This window comes from Gouania willdenowi, chromosome 8 (genome assembly GCF_900634775.1).
Source record: "Gouania willdenowi chromosome 8, fGouWil2.1, whole genome shotgun sequence".
Taxonomy (NCBI): Eukaryota; Metazoa; Chordata; class Actinopteri; order Blenniiformes; family Gobiesocidae; genus Gouania; species Gouania willdenowi.
Window position 1 is genome coordinate 3742676 of NC_041051.1, and position 21712 is coordinate 3764387.

Genomic DNA, 21712 nt, shown 5'->3' on the forward strand with positions numbered 1-21712 from the left:
TCTTTCTATATATTTATTCTGACTATCTAAATACATATAAATTAGTTTTGTAGTATTTTTAATTTATTATTACTACACATTTGTATATGATGCAACTCTCAACATTGAAGCAATAAGCCCTTTAATCCATAAATCATTGACTAAATCTATGATGTAATAACATTAGGGGAAAATGTTTTGAGATCAGCATCTTATGAAATTTCATTCCCATCAGAAAAAAACAAACTAGAAATTCATACTTAAGTTAATTTAGCGCGTCTGTTAACTACATTTTTGAAGGGCCTACAGTAGCTAAATTAGCTCACAGGCTGTTTGATTTTTTTTCTGTCCAAATTAAATATTTGAGTCGTTTTGATATTACTACACATTGAAATGTAATCAGTGTTTTAGGGCTCGCCAAAAATAGTGGAAGATATGACTTACGTAGCCATTTAAACTTTATTGATTCTTAAACAAATAATTGTAGCCAAATGGTTCTCCTAATGAATGGATAAATATATTGCATTATTCTTTACTGGCTCAACTTCACTAAGTGGTAAAACAACCACTTTGATGTGTAACAGGTTCTCTTTTGCTGAAGAGGTAAAATCACAATCAAAATATGATGTGCTAAATGTATCACTGATAATGTCTAAGGTTAAATCACAAACGGATATGTTGTGTGTTGTGTGCATGCTGTGTTCCTATGCTCTTGTACTTTATTCCTTGTAATTTGTTCCCTTGTACTGTGTGATATGTTATTTTCATTGTAATGATCTCGGGGGTGGGCGCTTATAAGCTCTTGCTTCGGCCCACTCCTTTTGAGCAGAACTTTAACTGCTCAAATAAACAAATAAACTACACTAAACTAACTACAGTGTATTTTATGTTCAGGTTATTTCACATCGATTTGAATACTTTAAATTGTGTTAATGGAAAAGGCTGCCCAATGAGTTCAGAAACATCATTTTTCTATAGTCGCTTGAACGCTGCTGCAATTGATTTTTTTAACAACACCTCCAAATTGTTGTTGATGCTAAATGTGTACACATTAACTCATCAAAAGTGAGGACAGGGACTTTATACAAACAAGGAATGTATTACACAGCATCAGAGTGAGGCCAACAGCATGTTTTTACAGTGAAGTAGAAAAGGTTGATGCACAGACATGTTCGGTCTTATATTGGAGCTAAAACACTCATTCACGAAGAAGAAACATGTCAGTTAAAATATTTCCTTTAAAATACACTGAGTGAACACTTTAAAACACTTTAAAAAGCTGTCTGTAGTATAATGTTTACTTCCACGTCCATCCCTCACAGTCCAGGCATGATGTAGGCAATGTTGTCCAGAGTGTTTGACTAGCAGAAATAAAAATAAAATATGGTTAGGTGCTACAATCACAGCTTAGGATCAAATCATGTGAAGAACTGAGATAGCGTACCAGGATGTTTCGAGGACATCCGTTTAGTTGTGGTATCTGGGCTGTTAGACAGGTCAGCGGTCCTAACGCACACAGGATGGAGTCGAGAAGGACAGAAAGACTGCCTGAGACCGCCACCATGCCCTGACACACACACACACACACACACACACACACAATTTATACTTTTGATCAGCTGATGAACAGCCTGTTTCAGTTTTGTTTTTGTTTGCAATAAATTGCTGACTTGCATTTTTTTTTTGTCTCACCGCCGTTTCATCTTTTTGCATTTTGAAGCTCTGCTGAGAACCCTCTTGACATGACATGGTTATTTAAATAAATAAAAAAAAAACTAATAAAAAAAACAAGTATAACACACGCACAAAATACTACGTTCCTGGTGGTTAGCAGTCAAATAGGAGCAGGTGCTGAGCTGCCCTCGTGGATACCGTGTTGTTTTTATTTATGTTGTACATCCGTTCAAAGTGTTAATGAGTGTATGTAGCTCTGTGTGTGCAGACGCATCATATGCACAACACCGGACTTTTCCATGCAAAATAAACTCACAGCTACTGTTGTAAACACTGTAAACAGGAAATGACATGTTTTTGCGCGTTTGTGTTTCTTGTTCTTTAAACACCTTCAACGGGGCGACAGGATGCCACCCTCCACCAGGGGGCAGTGTCTCAGTCCCTTTAGCTTGTGTGACAGTTGGTTGTGTGAGTGTACTCAGGTGTATAGTCTGTATGTGTGTGTGTGTACTCAGGTGTATAGTCTGTATGTGTGTGTGTGTACTCAGGTGTATAGTCTGTATGTGTGTGTACTCAGGTGTATAGTCTGTATGTGTGTACTCAGGTGTATAGTCTGTATGTGTGTGTGTGTAGTCAGGTGTATAGTCTGTATGTGTGTGTGTGTGTGTAGTCAGGTGTATAGTCTGTATGTGTGCGCGTCACTGTCAGTGCTTGTGTGTGCACGTGTCACTGCTGGTCTGTTTGTGTCTCGTGTTTTTTATGGGTCGTATGGGTGTGAGTGATCGGTAGATCAGAGAGTGATCGTGTGTTGTATGAATGTTTGAGTTCATCAGCAGTAGAAAAAGGAGAACCTGTTGGTGTGGCTGGAGGAGCGCTCGTCTTCCTTGGGGGGCCAGGACGGTGGGCAGTGTCTGCTGTGTGCCCCGGTTCCTTGTTTGATTTAATTTGGGGGTTAAATATTAAGTATGGGTGAACGACGCTGGCTGGGGTCAGTTCACTTCTTCACTACAGTGGGTTCAGTCAGTCTACGGTTGGTCGGACCGCAGTTAGAAACCAGCACAGTGTGTTTGTCCGTCGCTGTGTCCAGAAGAGGAGCAGGAGCAGAGCTCTTCCTCCAGCCTGTACGGGTTGTATCCATGTTAGTGCGCTTTGGAGGCTCTGCTCTGAGAACCCTCTTCATACCAGTCAACCTACCAACTATTGTTTGAATAAAACCTGCATCAGACCTCCAGTGTCTGGGTCCTACACTGTAGGGTTGGGAACCTCTGAGTACCTCACGATACGATACACAATACAATGCTTACGATAACGATTATCTCACAATATGACAATACTGTGATTATTGATATATTGGTCAGAAATCAATCTACGATAATCTATGACATAACAAGAAAAAAAAGATTAAGTGAAAAAATACAATTTTTATTTAATATCTCTGAAAGACAATAAACTGAAAAAGTGTCCTATGAACAGTGACACTATTTTAGTGCAACATTTCTGTAAATAAGTGTCAACATACCAATGTAAACTAATAACTATCTCCAATAGTGCTTTCTGTAAACAAAAAATAGGGTCTTTCTTACCAGTGACATCATTATAGTGCAATATTCCAGTAAACAAAATATTGGTTCCTTCAACAAACAGTGACAAAATTTCTGTGAAGATGTACCTGCACAAAAGCAGAAAAGGTTTAAAAAAATAAATTAAAAAAAATAAAATAAAAACCGATACTTAGTGAGAGCATATCGATAATCGATCGTGCGGAAAAATATTGTGATATATCGCCGTATCGAGATATCGTCACGCTTCTACTACACTGTTTAACCTGGTACTGATCCATCCCCTGCGGTTGAGAAAGAAAATGAAGCAACAACCACTACATTAACCACTGAGCCAACGGGGCGGTTGTAGAAATGTAAAAGATACAATAAAAACAGGCACAAAGGGCATAAACACATAACTTCCTGCCGCGGTATTATTTCGTGGCAACAAAGCCACAAATTAGTATTTTGTGCGCACATTATACTTATTTTGTGAGTAACGCGCAGTCCAACAGAGAGGCAGTATACAGCCTGCTTGCGGAAGACTCAGGAGAGCGTCACAATACGCCCACAATCCATTTAGCGCATTTCCCTCTGATGAATATGTAAAGTAGGAGGATCACATAGGGGGAGCAAACTAATGGGAGGAAAAAATGCAAATAAATTAATTCAGTGGACGCAATGCAATTCATCAACCTGGAACTGTTTGTGGTGACTGTTTCTGCACTAAAAACAGTACGACTGACAGACAGGTGTAAACTCACACACAGAGATGAGCTGCAGTAAACGTTGACTATACACAGCGGAGATGTAAAAAAAGGCTCCAGTTCACTTCTGGTATAAGAAAATACCTTAAATAAAACAGTCAATATTAACAGCCACTGAATAAGAAAATACAGAGTAAAGTGTGTGTGAGGGAGAGAAACAGCTGGAGTCTGGTGTGACACGCTGCAGTGGAGAGTCGCTGTACACGGAGCTCCATGGATGTCGTTCCGGACCCACCTGAGCTGTGTCTATGTTCCTCTACATGTTTGGACTCAAACTCTTTGTGTCGCGTTGATGGTAAAGAGCGTCAGACCAGAATCAGCTGAGTCATTTATTCAGTGATGGAACAAGGATCCCATCAGAGCACTACTCAGGAGCTCAGACCTGCTGGATGATTCTCAGTAGATCATCTTCAGTGCTGCAGACTGATTTATCTTAAACAGCACTTGTATTAGTTGATTTCGTTTTCTACATTATTAAATGTTTGTGCAGCAGACAGAGAAGTCCACCAGCCTCTAATTGAACTTCTTCAAATGTCATTTAGTGCTTCTGTGCACTCACCTCTCCATGTTGAACCAGTAAAATGTTCATTTAAATAGGGCGGTCTCCACCATGTCTACACGCCACCTATTAACGCTGCAATCTTAGTGAATTCACCACAGCAGATAAGGAAACAATGCCACCAAAGGATTTAGGGACACACCTGGTTTACCAGCTTTATTTCACATCTTAGTGAATCCACCACAGATTGATTAAATGTGACCAGGGCCATGCAAGACCATCCGTGCCTTGGCAGGGAAGCAAACCTGGCCCATGTTGGGGATCTGCTGCACGAGTACCGCATTTCTAGTAATTCTGACCAACAAGCACAGATGGACCAATCTTTGGGGTGGAATAAGAAATAATATAAAGCTCACCTCAGTTTCCTGGAGCCTATGACCAATCAGGGAAAGGGACTCTCCAAGCAGCTGAAGGTGAGCAGCTGCATCAATGGGATCAACATCTGGAACTCGAGCCGGAGACAAAGACAAGGTGCCGGGCCCTCTGTTTGGTGACACCATCGTTGTTGCAGTATTTCCTACGAATGGGAAGAAACGTTCTGTTGTACACAACATTAACCTGCTGGAAACTAGCCTGTGGCTACAATCTGGCACATTTACATGTTGATGTCCATTAATGTGCATTGTCTCTCGTCACAAATGTAAAAAAATAAAGATTGTTTAAAGTGCGCAGCATTCAGAGATACCCTAACACTGGATGCGTAACATCTCTGTAACGTCTCCGTGCTCCTCTGTCCATCAATCCCCACTGCCTCCGTCTACGATGTGTAGCTGTTGCAAGAGATCTCACTAATTCACACGTAATCTTGCCATATAATGAGTTGTTGTGAATCCAAAGAGAAGCACAAAGCCATACAAACAGTTGATTGTGTCCTTGGAGAAGATCTTCAGCTTTTATGGTGATTATTGCGATCCAACCATGGATAAGGTCAATATTTATTTGCGAAATACCTGTCCAGGGTGTTAGCCCCGCCCCCTTGCGTCTGAAGAAAGCTAGAGACCCCTACCATCCTGAAAAGATGCAAGAGGGTCGGAAAATGGATAGAAATATGATCTGCCTTCAACACAGAGTATTTTCTTTTGAAAATAATCTGGATATTTTATACTGCATCTGTGCACCACTTCCTGTTCCAGACGAGCTTATTTTTACTGAATTTATGTGTCGTCGTGTGTATCTGTTGGAGAGCTCCAAACTGATGGGGTCGTTACACAGGAGGAGTTAGTTACAGTTACTTAGTTACAGTTACTTAGTTACAGTTACTTAGTTACAGTTACTTAGTTACAGTTACTTAGTTACAGTTACTTAGTTACAGTTACTTAGTTACAGTTACTTAGTTACAGTTACTTAGTTACAGTTACTCAGAAGTGATGGAACACATGCACAGGAGGAGTAACTGATAGAAACGTATCAGCTCTGTTGCTGTTACACATCCAGTGGAAATTGGAGGTTATGCTATGCTACGCTGCGTGCTACCTTTGCTTTTGGTCTCGCTGGAGGTCTTGTGTTTGACCGTGGTGGCCTCAGCTTTGTTCTGCTTGTGCTGCAGGTACTGCGCTTTTTGTCTCCAAACCTGCACAACAACAACAACTGGTTGCGCACACATGATCAGAATATAATCACAGCAGTCAGAGCAACAAACACTTACCAGTTTGTCCTTCTCTGGCATTGCTTTCCACACTTCTGCCAGCTTTTTACTGAGCTCACCGAACACTGTGGGACACACACACACACACACACACGCGCACACACACCTCTGTGTTTCTAACCTGGTGGCATTGTGGTGAGATTGCTGCCAATACAAAGTTGTACACACCCAGTCCTGGCTGTTCTGCATTGATGTTGACCCTGTACTCCTTACAAAACACCTGATAGGCTGTTGCGTTTTTCTTCTTGGGCTGAAAAAGGGGAAACCATGACATCAGACAACACAAAGCACAACAGTGACATGTGACTACCTTGTCTTTATCTTTCTCGTGTTTGTTACGATCTTTCTCCTCCTTCTTTTTCTTCTTCTCTGGAACCCCGCCATCACCCTGGTGATCGTGTGGGGGGACGGGCGTGCCCATGGCATACATCGGACCAACAGTGCCGTGTGTGACTGTGGGGTGGGGGTGGCTGTGGGTCCGGGATGAGTCTGAAAAGGGTTTCAAATGTGTGTGAGAGGAAAAAAGGTGTTAATTGTGTGTAAACACAAGTGTGGAATGAAAGAATAATGCCATGTAAAGCACTTTGAGTGACCAAAATAAGGTGCAAATAAATTCAATGCATTATTATTAAATGTAGTAACCACACCCACTTCACCAATCCCTTTTAATCAACACATTTCTGTAATCTGAGCAAAACGTGATGAACTCTACACAGAGCTGTCTGTGTTTGACTGCACCACCACCACATTTTACAAATGACAAAAAATACCAGCTTCACCTCTGCACAAATGCAGGATCATTGCTTTTAACCACATTAGACTAGTGCTCAGAATGCCCCAGAGCTGCAAGTTACTTATTCTCCCTTTTAAATTAATAATTTTGTTTGTTTAAAACTACTGTTTAAATGGTGACAACAAAGCTTGATTTAGTCTTCCAAGGAAATGTTTTTACACGTCACGTAACCAAATCCAAAAAGGTTTAGTTGTGTTTTTTCTGTTAAAACTCCCAATGAATCCACAGTAATGCTATGAGAATGATGCGGGTTTATAGCCAAAGTCTTAGGATGGTTCATCATTAGTAGTACGCCACAGGTAAGGATGTACAAGCCCGTTTTGAAGATATAAAGCAGTAACTTGTTAAAAATCCAGTAAAGTGACTCAAAAGTTAAGTAGAGAAGATTAGAAGCAGCGAGGATTGACCACTCACAGCTACAGCTGCCATCTTGGTCCCTCTTCCTCAAGCAACTATATGAAAGTACACTTTTTTTTTTTTTTTTTTTACTATTTTCATTGGTCCATAACTGCATATGGGAATGTAAGATAAAAAAAACTCATCTGTTTTAATTTATAGTATAAATATTACTCTTTCTTTGGATATAAAACAATTGTTTTTCTTTTCTCCAACTTTGAGTTATATCACCACTCTTGAATATTAAAAATCCTTTAGTTGAGGTCATTGTAGCTTGGCTCTGTGTCTGATAATCATTTATTATTTATTAGTAACATACAAAATATAAATATAATTCATTTTGAAAAGGTTTATGAACACATTTGTGTGAACGTAATCTCACCTCCATGTCCTTTACTGTGCTTTTTGTCCTTCCCACTCTTCTCTTTGTCTTTGTCCTTTTCTTTGTCCTTTTTTTTCTTGCTTTTTTTGCTTTTCTTCTTTTTTTTGGACAAATGTGTGTATGAGTCATCAATAACTAGTTCTCCTGCCTCCAGTTCTGCCCCCGAGGAGGAGCTCTCGTCTCCATAATGACCTGTGAGACGCACAATCAAACACACATCAACGAGGACGTTTAAATGTGGTGGACATGCATGAGCTCTCAGGTTGGTTTACCTTCCACCTCCACCTCTTTACCCACCACAGGGAGGGGGTCTCGGCTCCGCTGCAGCTTCTTCTTAGGTGGCTTTGAGAGTCTGTCCTTCTCCTTCTTCACACTTCCTTTAGACGAGTGTGGTGGGAAAGGGAAGTTATCTCCATCCTCCTTCTCTGGTGACATAATGACCTTCATCTTCAGGCCGTCGGCCTCACGCAGCGTTAAGGGCTCCTCCTTGTATGAGCCGCTGTGAAATAGTGACAATTTGGAGGAGGAGGAGGAGGAGTGCTTTTTGGAGGAAACTGAAGATGACATTGAACGAGAGTGAGAGGAGTGGCTACTTTTGCTAGCACTGCCGCTATGACTGTCACGTTTACGCTCTTTTGAAGAGTGCGAGGAGAAGGAGGGGTACGAGGATTTCTTGTGTATGTTGGGACTGGGGTCTAAGCCTGTGGCCAGAGGAGAGGTGATGGCTTGTAGGAGGCCCATGGCAGTGTCTGTGGAGGGGGAGGACAAGGTGGGTGAGCGCTCTGCAGATTTGTGCTTCTTCTTGTGAGGAGGGAGGCCCAAACCATCGTGATCTGGAGGGAGGGTGAGAGCAAAGCAATCATTATAAAAATAACCTTAAACTACACGACGTCATTTGTCAATAAGCTGTTTATGTCCTTCCCATCCCCACCACCACGGGGCCAGATAGATGATTTTCTGGGCTGGGACCCTCTACAGACAGGCATGATATCCAAACTATACAATTCAGTTCAAGAAATGACCACCCCTTCGCTGACTCACCTGAGGGAACAGAATACAGAATCCATTCTACATCCATATGCATTATACATGGATTATTACAGTTTAAAGTAATACATAAATTAAACTTTATCAGAAGCAGACTAGCAAAAATGTTCCCATGATTAGATAAAACTAGTCCCCGCTGCCACCAGGGTGAAGCGACTCTTATACTATTCGTTTTGGAGCTGCCCTAGTCTCATACCATTCTTGGCAGCCATCTTTGGAACAATTTTTTGTGATAAGGAAATACATCCAGACCCAGTAATTGCATTATTTGGAGTAGTTTAGTGTTGACGCACTGAAAATCTACCAAACCACCGTCTCATAGTAAACGGGTGGAAAGCGTTATGGCACATCACAAGCTTGAGAAACTTAGATACTCTATTAGGGACTCAGTACAGATATGTTTTAAAGACTGGATGCCTTTCCTGTCTTAATTTGAACATAACTTTAAACCTGAACTTTAAGTACTAAGTTTAGTAACCCCCCCTCATGTTACAGGACTTGTTTTTTTTATTTTTATTTTTTTAATTGTATGTGCATGTCCATATGTTAATGGAGCTTAGTAGAAATGTAACGATTAATCATAAGGCAGTTAAAAATCGATTCATAGGTGTCACGGTACACATCGATGCTCTGAAAATTGAATCGCAGTACTTTTTTTAAATATATATATTTATTCCTTCTCTCGTCCATAAGTGGGCGGCATCTCTTACTACTCTCTTTCTGGCCGCCTTATACTCTTAAATATGTTCATAAATGATTCCTTACCCCTTTAGCACCAAAAGAATATCTGTGATATTACGTGAATAACTGTAAAAGTCACGTTTTTCTATTAGCTCTGTCTGCTAGCATAGCATCTCTTCTTCACTGCACTTAGCTGCATGCCAACCGACCACTGGGTTACCAGCGCCCTCTGCTGGTCCAAATGAATATCTGACGTAAAAACAGTTCAATTACTTTTATTTTTTTTTTAAGTCCAATTGTTAAGGCACAAAATACATTTTCAGTTGCACTTTTAAAAAGAAAAATAACTATTATGCAGTTTTGCATTGTTTACTGTAGAACCAGAATTTAAATTAATAGGCTTCTTCTTCATATGTATTATTTATTTATTTCATTCAAGATGTTTAGTTAGATAGCATTTTAACATAAAATCAAATAAAAGAAGTATCAATTATAAAAATCTGAAAAAAATTAAAATCTCAAATATAGAAACACCAAAACATAAAACCATTAGATGTGCTCTATTAAATATTAGATCACTGAGATCCAAATCTCTACTAGTAAATGACCTTATCTCAGAAAATAACTTTTATTTATTCTGTTTAACTGAAACATGGCTGTATCAAGATGAATATGTTAGTTTAAATGAAGCCACTCCTCCCAGTCATTTAAATACTCATATGCCACGAGACATAGGCCGTGGAGGTGGTGTAGCAGCTATTTATCATTCCTCTCTCCTAATCTATCCTAAACCAAAGGCCAGTTACACTTCCTTTGAAAGCCTGGTTCTAAATTTATCTCATACCGAATAAAAAAACCTGCCAGCCAGTCTTATTTGCGATAATTTACCGTCCTCCAGGCCCTTATTCTGAATATCTATCAGAATTCTCTGAGTTTATATCAAACTTAGTCCTCAGTTCTGATAAAATACTGATAGTAGGAGATTTTAATATCCATGTGGACAAAGATAGTGATAGCCTGAGCTCAGCCTTTATGTCCCTAATAGACTCAGTTGGCTTTTTTCAAACTATTAATGAAGCTACTCATCGTTTAAATCATACTCTTGATCTTGTTCTAACATATGGCCTTGATATTAATGAACTAAAAGTCTACCCTGAAAATCCTCTGCTATCAGATCACTTTTTAATATCTTTTAACATTATCCTAGAGGATCTCGCACTGTGCAATAAAATAGTTATGAGTAGAAATCTGTCCAATAGTGCGGTGGCTAAATTTAAAGAGGCCATTCCTGCTGCCTTAAACTCAGTGCACCATCCAATAAATAACTATGATATTAATTATAACCCCTCTCAACTGGATCTGCTTGTCGATAGCTCTGCTAGTCTACTAAAATCCACCTTGGACTCAATTGCCCCATTGAGAGAAAAAACTATTAAACGTCATAGGAAAGCTCCGTGGTTTAGCTCTGAAACTCACACACTCAAACAAACAACCCGTAAATTAGAGAGAATGTGGCGCTCCAATAAAACAGAGGAGTCACGAATACTCTGGCAAGAAAGCCATAGTAAATGCATCACAGCCTTACGACATACTCGATCTACATACTACTCCTCACTAATTGAAGTAAATAAAAATAATCCGAGGTACCTTTTCAGCACTGTAGCCAGGCTAACACAAAGTCAGAGCTCTATTGAGCCCATGATTCCTCTAGCCCTCAGCTGTGAGGACTTTATGACATTTTTTAACGATAAAATTCATAAGATTAGAGATAAAATTAGCCACTCCCTGCCTTCACCTGGGCCTGCTGTACCATTAAATGTAAATAGGCCTAACCTAAACTGTTTCACACATATAGAACTTCAGGAACTTAACTCTATTATTTCATCCTCCAAACCATTGACCTGCCTTTTAGATCCGATCCCAACTAAGCTGTTTAAAGAAGTTGTTCCCCTGGTCTGCCCATCTTTGTTGGAGACAATAAATATATCCCTATCAATAGGCTACGTACCACAGTCCTTTAAAGTAGCTGTAATCAAACCCCTTCTCAAAAAACCTACTCTTGATTCCAGCACTTTAGCAAACTACAGGCCTATATCTAATCTTCCTTTTATTTCAAAGATTCTTGAGAAAGTTGTGGCGGCTCAGCTCTGTGACTTCCTTCAAAACAACAACCTGTTCGAGGACTTCCAGTCAGGTTTTAGAGCTCAACACAGCACAGAGACTGCTTTAGTTAAAGTAACTAATGATCTACTCTGGGCTTCAGATGAAGGATGACTCTCAGTGCTGGTTTTATTAGATCTTAGTGCAGCTTTTGACACTATAGATCACTATATTCTACTAGAGAGATTAGAGGAATTACTTGGAATCACAGGGACTGGCCTAAACTGGTTTAAGTCCTACCTATCTGATAGGTACCAGTTTGTACACGTGAATAATAAGTCTTCTGCATACACTAAAGTAAGCTACGGGGTTCCTCAGGGCTCTGTGCTAGGTCCAATCCTCTTCTGTATCTATATGATCCCCCTTGGTAATGTTATGAGAAAATACTCTGTTAACTTTCACTGCTATGCTGATGATACCCAACTGTATGTATCAATGAAGCCAGGTGAGACAAATCAGCTATCTAAACTTGAGGCCTGTCTAAAGGACATTAGGGCCTGGATGGACCAAAATTTTCTTCTACTTTCATTGTACTGGGCCCACGACACCATAGAGAAACCTATGCTAGCCTAACTGCCCTAGATGGCATTACTCTGGCACGAAGCACAACTGTTGGAAAACTTGGGGTTCTATTTGATCAGGATTTATCCTTCAACTCTCACATAAAACAAACTTCAAGAACTGCCTTCTTTCATCTCCGTAACATTGCTAAAATCAGATCTATCCTGCCTCAGGGCGACGCCGAAAAGCTAGTCCATGCTTTTGTTACCTCTCGACTGGATTATTGTAATTCTCTTTTAGCAGGCTGCCCGAGCAAGTCGCTTAAGACACTTCAGCTAGTTCAAAATGCTGCAGCACGTGTACTGACTAAAACTAGGAGAAGATATCACATTACTCCTGTATAAGCCTCTCTGCATTGGCTTCCCATAAAATATAGAATAGAATTCAAGATTCTTCTTCTCACTTATAAAGCCCTAAATGGACAGGCACCAGTCTATCTCAAGGAGCTTGTAGTGCCATACAATCCCCCCAGAACACTACGCTCTCAAAATGCTGGACTACTCGTTGTTCCATTTGTCTCTAGAAGTAGTACAGGAGGAAGAGCTTTCAGTTATCAGGCCCCACTTCTCTGGAACCATCTACCAACCATGGTTTGGGGAGCAGACACCCTCTCTACCTTTAAGGTTAGACTCAAAACATTCCTCTTTGGTAAAGCTATTAGTTAGGAACCAGCTCATAGCTCATAGTTAAGATGCAATAGGCATAGACTGCCGGTGGGGGGGTCTGGCATGCTCGGTTGGAGAGAGGTTGGAGAGGGCGTTAAGAGAGAGGTCATTTAGGTTAGAGAGGGACCGGAGAGGGTCCCATTCCTCTCTCTAACACTCCCTCTATGTCTGCTTCTTCCCTTGTGTGTTTGCTCCTGTACTCCTTCTGGCTTTTGTCTTGCAGGTCCGTGGGATCCTCAGTGTGGAGTTACAGAGTCTCAACAACTCTGTTTCCACCCTTTCCTCTGCACACACCCAACACAGCATAACGTGGATGGCTGTTCATCATAGGAATGGGATCCACACAAGGTTCCTGCTGCTTAACAGAAGGTTTTCCTTGCCGCCATGATGAATTCATGTGTGGGATACATATGTATGTGTATATACGTATATATGCATATGTGTGTATCCATAAAATGAAGAGTCTGTCCTTAAGACTGCTCTACTGTAAAGTGTCTTGAGATACCATTGGTTATGATTTGGCGCTATACAAATAAAAGATTGATTGATTGATAGCATTGTTTTGAATAGTTTATCAATGGATTCTTTTGACAATGAAAAATAAAAGGAAAATAGTACAGTATCCCCAAAAAATAAAGAAATATTTTTCAGTAATTTTTCCACAGTCTTATTTTGTAAAATAAATTGTGAGAGAATCGTATCGTGAATCGAATCGTATCGGGAGTTGAGTGAATCGTTACATCCCTAGAGCTTAGTGTATGTTGAAGTGATATATATGTGTATGATTGTTTGAAAAGTTCAATAAAATAAATAAATAAATAAACTTCACGACAGCAACAGAAATATCTATGTGCTACAAACGTTGTCCTGTATGTGGCAGCTATTTCATTAAAATATTTTATATCAATTATTTAATGATCCTATAAGTATAATTAGAGTACAATGATACTCATACTTATTCAACTTATTCAACAAGATACACCAACTTGCATTCATGCTGACTAAAACTTCCTGTATCAATGCTGACCTTAGAGCAAGCTCCACCCCCTTTGCTACGTCATCTGAAGCCAACACCGTCAGCAGCTGTGAGTTCCTCTACAGTATTTGATTAAACACATCACTGAGAGCACACTATAAGGAGCCAAACTTTGTCATTCTATTCTCAAACATTGTCTCAACTTGTACAAGTTTGATTAAACTGCACTGACATTTCACTTAGTGCTCATGCTAAATAATCAGAGAGGATGTACGCTAATAGAATGAAAAGAGTCTCACCTCTGTAATAGTAGTCATCAGTGTGCTTTTTCTTCTTTCTGTGAGGATCTCCACCCAACAAGAAGAGTTCTGAGTCCTTTTTGAATGTCAAGAAGCATTTTTTTTTATTCCAGTACCAGTAGTAGTTTACAGAAACACTCTATATGATCAATCCTGCAAGGTCATGCTACTTACCTTTGGCCGTTTCTTGGAAGACTTTCGTACCTGCGCAGCGATCTCCTCTTCCTCTCTTAATAAGTCTTTGTAAGACCTCCTCTTCTCTCTCTGGCTCCGCCCCGCCACAAGCCCCCTGTCTCCTTCCATCCCCATTTCTGAAGCACACACAAAAAGCACTGGAAATGAATCAATCAATTCTATTTAACAGCCCTTTAAAATCCAGAATTTAGCAAAAGTAAAAACATAAAACAGCCCACAAAATCTTACCCAATGGTGAGATGTTAACAAGTTAAAATGAAGAATGGTAGAACGCTGCGCTGCTATAAAAGCTTTTCTAAAGAACTGACATAAAAAGCAGGAGGTAAGGGAAAGATTTCATATGGGTTCCATCATGTTGATGCTACAATGGCCATTTATAGTCTTTAAAAGTCATTGTGTCACTATAGAAGCCCCTCCCTCTACTGTAAAGCAACAGAAAAACTATTTAATCTTTTGTTTCTGTGCACAAAAGTAAGATCATCTGTTAGAACAGTGACTGTCATATAGAAATATATTCCACAGTTTGGGTTGCATTCTCCTTACCTAAAACACTTCTATTCTAGTGAATATAACCATTTAAAAATGACCCTAACCCTTTTAGGAAGGTAAAACAAAGACATACTATTTATACATCAAAGTTACAGTTAGGATGTAACGATTCACTCAACTCCCGATACGATTCGATTCACGATACTGGGTTCACGATATGATTCTCTCACGATTTATTTTACAAAATGGGACTGTAAACAAATGACTGAAAAATATTCCTCTATTTTTTTAAGGGGAAAAACTAAAAAATACTGTACTATTTTCCTTTTATATTTAATTGTCAAAAGAATCCCTTGATAAACAATTCAAAACAATGCAATTTAACTAAAAATAAATCTTGAATGAAATAAATAAAGGAATAATACAAAGGAAGAAGAAGCCTATTAATTTAAATTCTGGTTCTATAGTAAACAATGCAAAACTGCATATTAGTTCTTTTTCATTTTAAATGTGCAACTGAAAATGTATTTTGTGCCTTAACAATTGGACTTTTAAAAAAAAATTGTATTTGTATTTACGTCAGATATTTGTTTGGACCAACAGAGGGCGCTGGTAACCCAGTGGTCGGTTGGCATGCAGATATTCTTGCAGTGAAGAAGAGATGCTATGCGCTAGCAGACAGCTAATAGAAAAACGTGACTCTTACAGATATTCACGTAATATTACAGATATTAATTCGGTGCTAAAGGGGTAAGGAATCATTTATAAACATGTTTAAGAGTAGAAGGCGGCCAGAAAGAAAGTAGTAGGAGATTCCGCCCGCCGCCTCAGCATTTGGACAACAGAAGGATAAATATATAGCGCCCTCTGCTGTTTAAAAAAAGTACTGTGATTCAATTTTCACAGTATCGATGTGAACCGTGATACTTATGAATCGATTTTTAACTGCCTTACGATAAATCGTTACATCCCTAGTTACAGTACTAAAAACCTTGGTTACCCTTAATCTCCTCAAAAGCCATGTTTCTGGTATCAAAATGCAGATTTGTTGATGTTTGCGTCAGTCGGCATCCAGACAGGAACAGACCTGATGGATATAAAACTCAGTATTACTCATCATTCACACCTCAGCTATAGCAGAACAAAAAACACTAGTGTTTCCCACACATTCATTTATCTGCCCACTGTCTGTGGTCAGTGTATGTAGCATGTCATTACAACTCCTGTACATCTGGGAGATGTTTTTATTAGATGATGGTTTCTATGAGGTGTTACCTGATACCTGGGGGCGAAGTCAACACGGACACCGGTCTGTTCACCTATTCAACCATGAAGTAGAAGCTGTGTGTGACCACCTGGAGCTGTATGACACGGCCTTTATAACCAGGAGAATCAGCGAGGAGGTGGTAGAAGCAGGTAAAAGTTCTTTCTGTAGCACTGAGCTAGGATAGCATTATCAACTAATCACCCCAGCTTCTTTCACTAGTGGTTCATTTTATGTCGCTGGTGGGCGGTGCTTCGCTTCAAACTCGCATATGATGCGAATAGGGACATTTTTTGATCCTGTGCACTCTGAAGTGCTGTATGTTTGCAAGTTTTCTCCCTGACAAAACCCACAATGTCAACGTCTGTCTCAGAAAAGTGTATAAAGTGTGTGGTGAGGGGTTTTACAGCCTTAAAACATGTATAATAATTGTTAAAAATAAAGCTGACTACTTCGAGGATTTCGCCTATTGTGGGTTATTTTTAGAACGTAACCCCCACGCGATAAACAAGGATCTGTATATCTTCACCAATCAGAATTGCAGAGAACCGCCTTCCTGGGCTGCACTACAGCAAGACTCTGAGTGCGCCAACAACTACACTAGGGCTAGGGGTGGGCGATATGGGAAAAATATATCACGATTTTTTCTTTGTGAAATCACGATCTCGATTTTATCACTATTTTTTTCATTCAAATCATTTAGACTATTTTAAATGGAAAAAAGAATAAAAGATCATTTAGGACAAGGTAATTATCTTTTTTTTTTTAATTGTATGTAAGCAATTCATCAAACTGGTTCCTAGTACAATTAACATCAAACAAAAAGGCTGACAAGTTATTTTAGTCACAGTCTTTTTACTTTGTTTAACTAAAGTGGTGTAGCGTTAGCATTAGCAACACTTGCTACATAACAAGGCAGCATATCAGTCTAGTCATTTATATTTGTTATTGAGGTAACACACTCATATTAATAAAATCCTACTTTAAGCAGTGTTTGAACGCCTCATTTAACACAGTTTAGACAATCATATCCTTTACAAGATAAAATGTTACTGGTTACATTAGGCCTGGGTGATATGGACCAATATTCATATCTCTATATTTTTCCTCAAAATGGCAATAGGTATATCATCTATGCCCATAAACCATTTATTTTTTTATCAAAAGTTTTACAAGAAAAACAATAATGGGTCAAAGTCCGTGGAAAAAAATGCCACAAAGACCCTTTTATTAATCACTAGCAGCACAATAACATTTTGTGACACTTTTGACTTTTTCCTTCATGAAGGCTGAAATGTGATTAAATTATGTAGTCTGCACTGAGCCTCTGACAGACACTAACACAGAGGAAGCAGCACAGCTAACTGTGTGTCCGTGCACTGGGGGGAGGGGGAGCGAACTGTACTTCTGCACTGTTTAAGCGCTTAATTAATCGTAATGCTGACATGCTGACTAGCAAATTATGTGATTTGGCAGAGAAAAAAAAAACCTTTGGATGTTCTGTGAATGGACCACAGACATATGACAGACACGGCACCGCAAGAGTTAAAATCTGAACTACAGATGGTTCTCCGATCTCCGTGATTTGGGAGATCGTCGTCATGTTGTAATCCTTAAAGATCTAATATCGTCAGATCACACACCCTTACGGCCTTATAAAATCCTTGTAAATGGAATTAAAAAATCAACAAATGAAAACAGAATCTACTGTTGAATGCGGAAATGGACAGAATCGGGTTTAAACGCCATCACCGTGAGGGAAAGGACGTTATTTTTTAATGCGGAAATGTCCCTCCCACTCTCATCCTGGACACTTCAAACACCGTCTAAACTGGCAAAAAACTACGCAAATAATCCCTGACTCCTAAATCAGAGCCACCAGTGCCCGCTTAACTTTAACGTGTCTGTAAAGCTCCGTCCTTTTCTCATGTAGCGCTGCTGAGCTCCGTGAAAACATGAGTCAGCTTTAATCAGTTTCACCTGCTCAGAGCGTTTAAACATCTCATCACAGCTACAGAAGATCTGTGGATAAAGTTGTTCAGTTGTTGTGGACGAGACCATCAATACCAGGGATTGTAGAGTCTGAAACATCATAAATTAATGATAACTTTTGATACTGTAACATATTCTGACCCCTTGTGGTGAAAAAACTAGGGCTGTAGTCAACCAAGGAAATGGTTGGTTGACCAAGACTATGGCTCACGTAACTATTAGTTGACCCAAAAAAAAAGAGAAAAAAAAAACTGAGAATGAGACATTTAGTTTTGTGGTGCTGATTTGCTTTTAAACACAGACCATTTATGATATGAACCTTATTCAAGTTTTGACTAGAAGAACCCGACAAAGCTAAAGTGAAACCTACAGGTCCGACAGACATTAGGTATTTATATCAGAGCCTGACCTGAAACTCACAATTAAAACCTATTTTTTCCTCATACAAATGACATATTTACATTTGTTTTAGTGGTAAGTAGGGTTGGGCATCGTTTGGATTTAAACGATTTCGATTCCTGTTCTAAACGATTCTCGATTCCGATTCTTTGAGTTGTGCAGGTCAACAGGTCACAGATTTCACAGGATAATTTTTTAATTTGAAAAAGCCTTTAAACAGGCCATTTTTATTAATTCACTTCGTTGATATAGTTTAATTTGGTTGCTGTAACGTAACTAGGGTATTCAATTACAAATGTCCCCAACTGTAACTGTAAAAGTGAAACTTGCTGAAATAAAACTACAAACAAGTTGGCAGCAGTGTAAAAAAGTGCACTTAATAAGCGGTCCGAGGAAACATTTTGAAATGAAATCTGCGTTAACTGGATCGTTAACGCAGATTGGCTGAACTAGCATGTATTCAATGGGATCATGTCTGTGCTGAGTTAATGCGAAAAGGGGTCCGCTGACGGCAAGGTTTGTTTTGCTAGTTACTGTGATTTTAAGCATAAGTTGTTGTTCATAATGTGTCCTTTTTCATGGGAAAAATAAGGTGCGTCCCAGGATAGTGGATTTACTGCGTCCTTTTAGATTTTTATGCGTCAGGGACGCAGGACACGTACCTAGCAACATCACTGTACACTGTTACGACTTATTTTGTAGTGTGAAATGTTAGAAAAGGCTTGATCAAGTGATGTTACTCAAACAGAGAATGATAGTCAGCAATTCAAGTTCTCTTCAGTTATTTTTTACTGTCAGTATATGGTGGGAACAACTGAGATAAAAACTACAAAAACTCATCGGAGCGCTTCAATCAGATTTTAGATGCTGTCCGATAAAATCCGATATTCGTTTTCTGGCTGATATCGGACTGATATCTGATATCAATATTGGATTGGGACACCCCTACCTGATACTGACACTGTTCAGAAATGTTCTAGAGAAACTTCAGAATGTTACCATCCCCATGCATGTGCACAAAACAGCTAGCATTCACATTTGGGAACGTGTAAGAAACCTGGGTGGACCTTAAGGGGTGTTAACTCCTGTCAGGAGTTAATAAATAATAATAATTTTTTGCACGTGCCCATGTACTATACATGTAAACTGTGTCCTGTGGGAAACACTGAACAGTCATTTAAATTACCCGTTATTAAAAAGAATAATGCAAATCAAAGACTGTGTTTGTAATGACACTGAAACAGACTCAACAGTTGATGATAGCATCACAATATGATGAATCTAGATTTTCAAACCACAAAGGCTGCAATTTGACAGGTCACATGACATTTGTCATTGTTTCAATGAGTGAGAGATTTTGAGGTTTATATGAGATTTTTCAAGTACAGATTGTTCTAATGAATGATAGTGATTGGCTTGAGCCACCAATGATTTCACATGATGTTTATTATATAATTATGTCTTTGTTATAAAGAGAGAAATGGATTTTCAAACCCTATGAACAATAACAACTTATTTATTGTATTAAATATGTAAATATGGTCACCATAACCACTAGTAACTAGTAAAAGTGTTACCAGTAAGGCCGACTTATACTTGTAAACACATTTATGTTTACTAGTACACTAAAAATCTTACTGTTTTTAATCTACTACTACTAAAGCAAAGGATGATAGTTACATTATAAAGAAGATGCAGATTAAAATTCCACTGTTTTGGACATAGACTTCATCTTCCCATGGAAAAGTTATTATTCTTACAATAACTTTTTTTGTGTTACAATTTCGATTGGCCCTATCACACTTTACCATACAATTTATTAAATTAATAATAGACTTACATGACGATGCAGTCTGAAACATTGTGGAATTTAAATTTTGACAGCATTCCATTTACAAAAAGTTCTACATTTTCTCTCTCTCTCTCACACACACACACACACCTATTATTTTTTAATTATTTGGTTCAGATAACCCTACATATTTCTATCAACCCAAAAACAGTATGTTTAAGTTAACGGAGGGAAAAAAGAGAGATTATAATGCGATTTATTTCCATGGTTTTTGTTCACATATGCTATTAAAGATGAAGCATCAACAGGGCATGGGGATCTTGGTGTCAATTTTTGCTTACAAAGTACTCCAAATTATGTTTATATTAGCAAACGAATTCCCACATACTTCCATAAAGCAACACAAACACCCGTTCGCTTCTCCTGGCCACACCCACACCCAGCGTTCTCTACGCCCACAGTGGTGTCCGCATCGCGGTCAGAGCGGCTCAGGAAAGCTCGGGGCTTTCAGGAACAATAGGCCCTGCTCAGGTACTACTGTGTGTTGAGGACCGAGAAAGCGTACAGCGCGGCTCATTCCGACCCCGAACCAACACAGACATTACATGAATAATACAGATAACAGAAGGAGAGTAAGAATGCATCCACTCTAGCTAAAGTACCTCAATGTGAGATCCAGTTTAAGCAGCTGCTCCAGTGCACATCCTTTAGCGCCAACACAATACGGCTGCGGAGGGGGAGGAGCTTAGGCCAGACATCCAATCAGTGGAAAGAGCATTTCCACCTTCTAACGTTAAAGCAAACCCAGTTAATTGTTTCTTACATATATTATAATCTACTGAATACATATGATACTGTTGTGAATGTTTGAGTAATAATGTAACCATTAAAATCAAATCCTCATTTAGACAATATTTATTCATTGTGGTGACCTGTTCTGTTCTTAATGTAGGCCAGGGGTCTGCAACCTGCGGCTCTGGGACCTCATGTGGCTCTTTGACTCTTTTGCAATGGCTCGATGTAACTTTAAAAAACATAAAAGTAATGAATTGTTATTTCTTACAGAGGGTATTAATGACTGACAACTTCAAAAAAATACGATAAACCAATTTATTAACCTTTAAATTAATCACATTATGCAATGACTCAGCACCTTCCTACTTCACCTCCTGCAACATCTACAGACCATCAACGTTCCTGCACCTGTGGCTAACCTTAAGTTTTAAATCCCTGGTAAGAAAACTAAACCAACAAAAATATTATTCTGGAAGAAAATAGAGATTTTATTTGTGTGGGGACCGAGAATTTAATAGAGAATAAAGTTTGGAGTTCTCTGCTGAACACACCGTCTCCGACTCCCGTTTCTACGCATATTACTTACCATTACAAAAATCTCCACTGTAATCACAAATAAAGGCATTTATGTTTTTAACCCTTAAAACACAATGTCTTTAGA

The 21712-nt window shown here is 39.1% G+C and overlaps 1 protein-coding gene across 1 annotated transcript; it reads right to left on the bottom strand.

Moving 5' to 3' along the window:
• Positions 1-1040: 1040 nt before the first annotated feature.
• hmgxb4a (HMG box domain containing 4a) lies at positions 1041-21043 on the bottom strand. Its single transcript, XM_028455303.1, has 13 exons — positions 20919-21043; positions 15810-15896; positions 14300-14436; positions 14126-14201; positions 8009-8569; positions 7737-7928; positions 6476-6654; positions 6334-6415; positions 6166-6230; positions 5994-6090; positions 4877-5037; positions 1424-1546; positions 1041-1340 (listed from the first exon to the last, which is right to left on the bottom strand). Exons 2-13 carry the CDS (start codon positions 15829-15831, stop codon positions 1296-1298), a joined length of 1740 nt encoding a protein of 579 aa, XP_028311104.1. The 5' UTR covers positions 15832-15896; positions 20919-21043; the 3' UTR covers positions 1041-1295.
• Between the last annotated feature and the right edge of the window lie 669 nt (positions 21044-21712).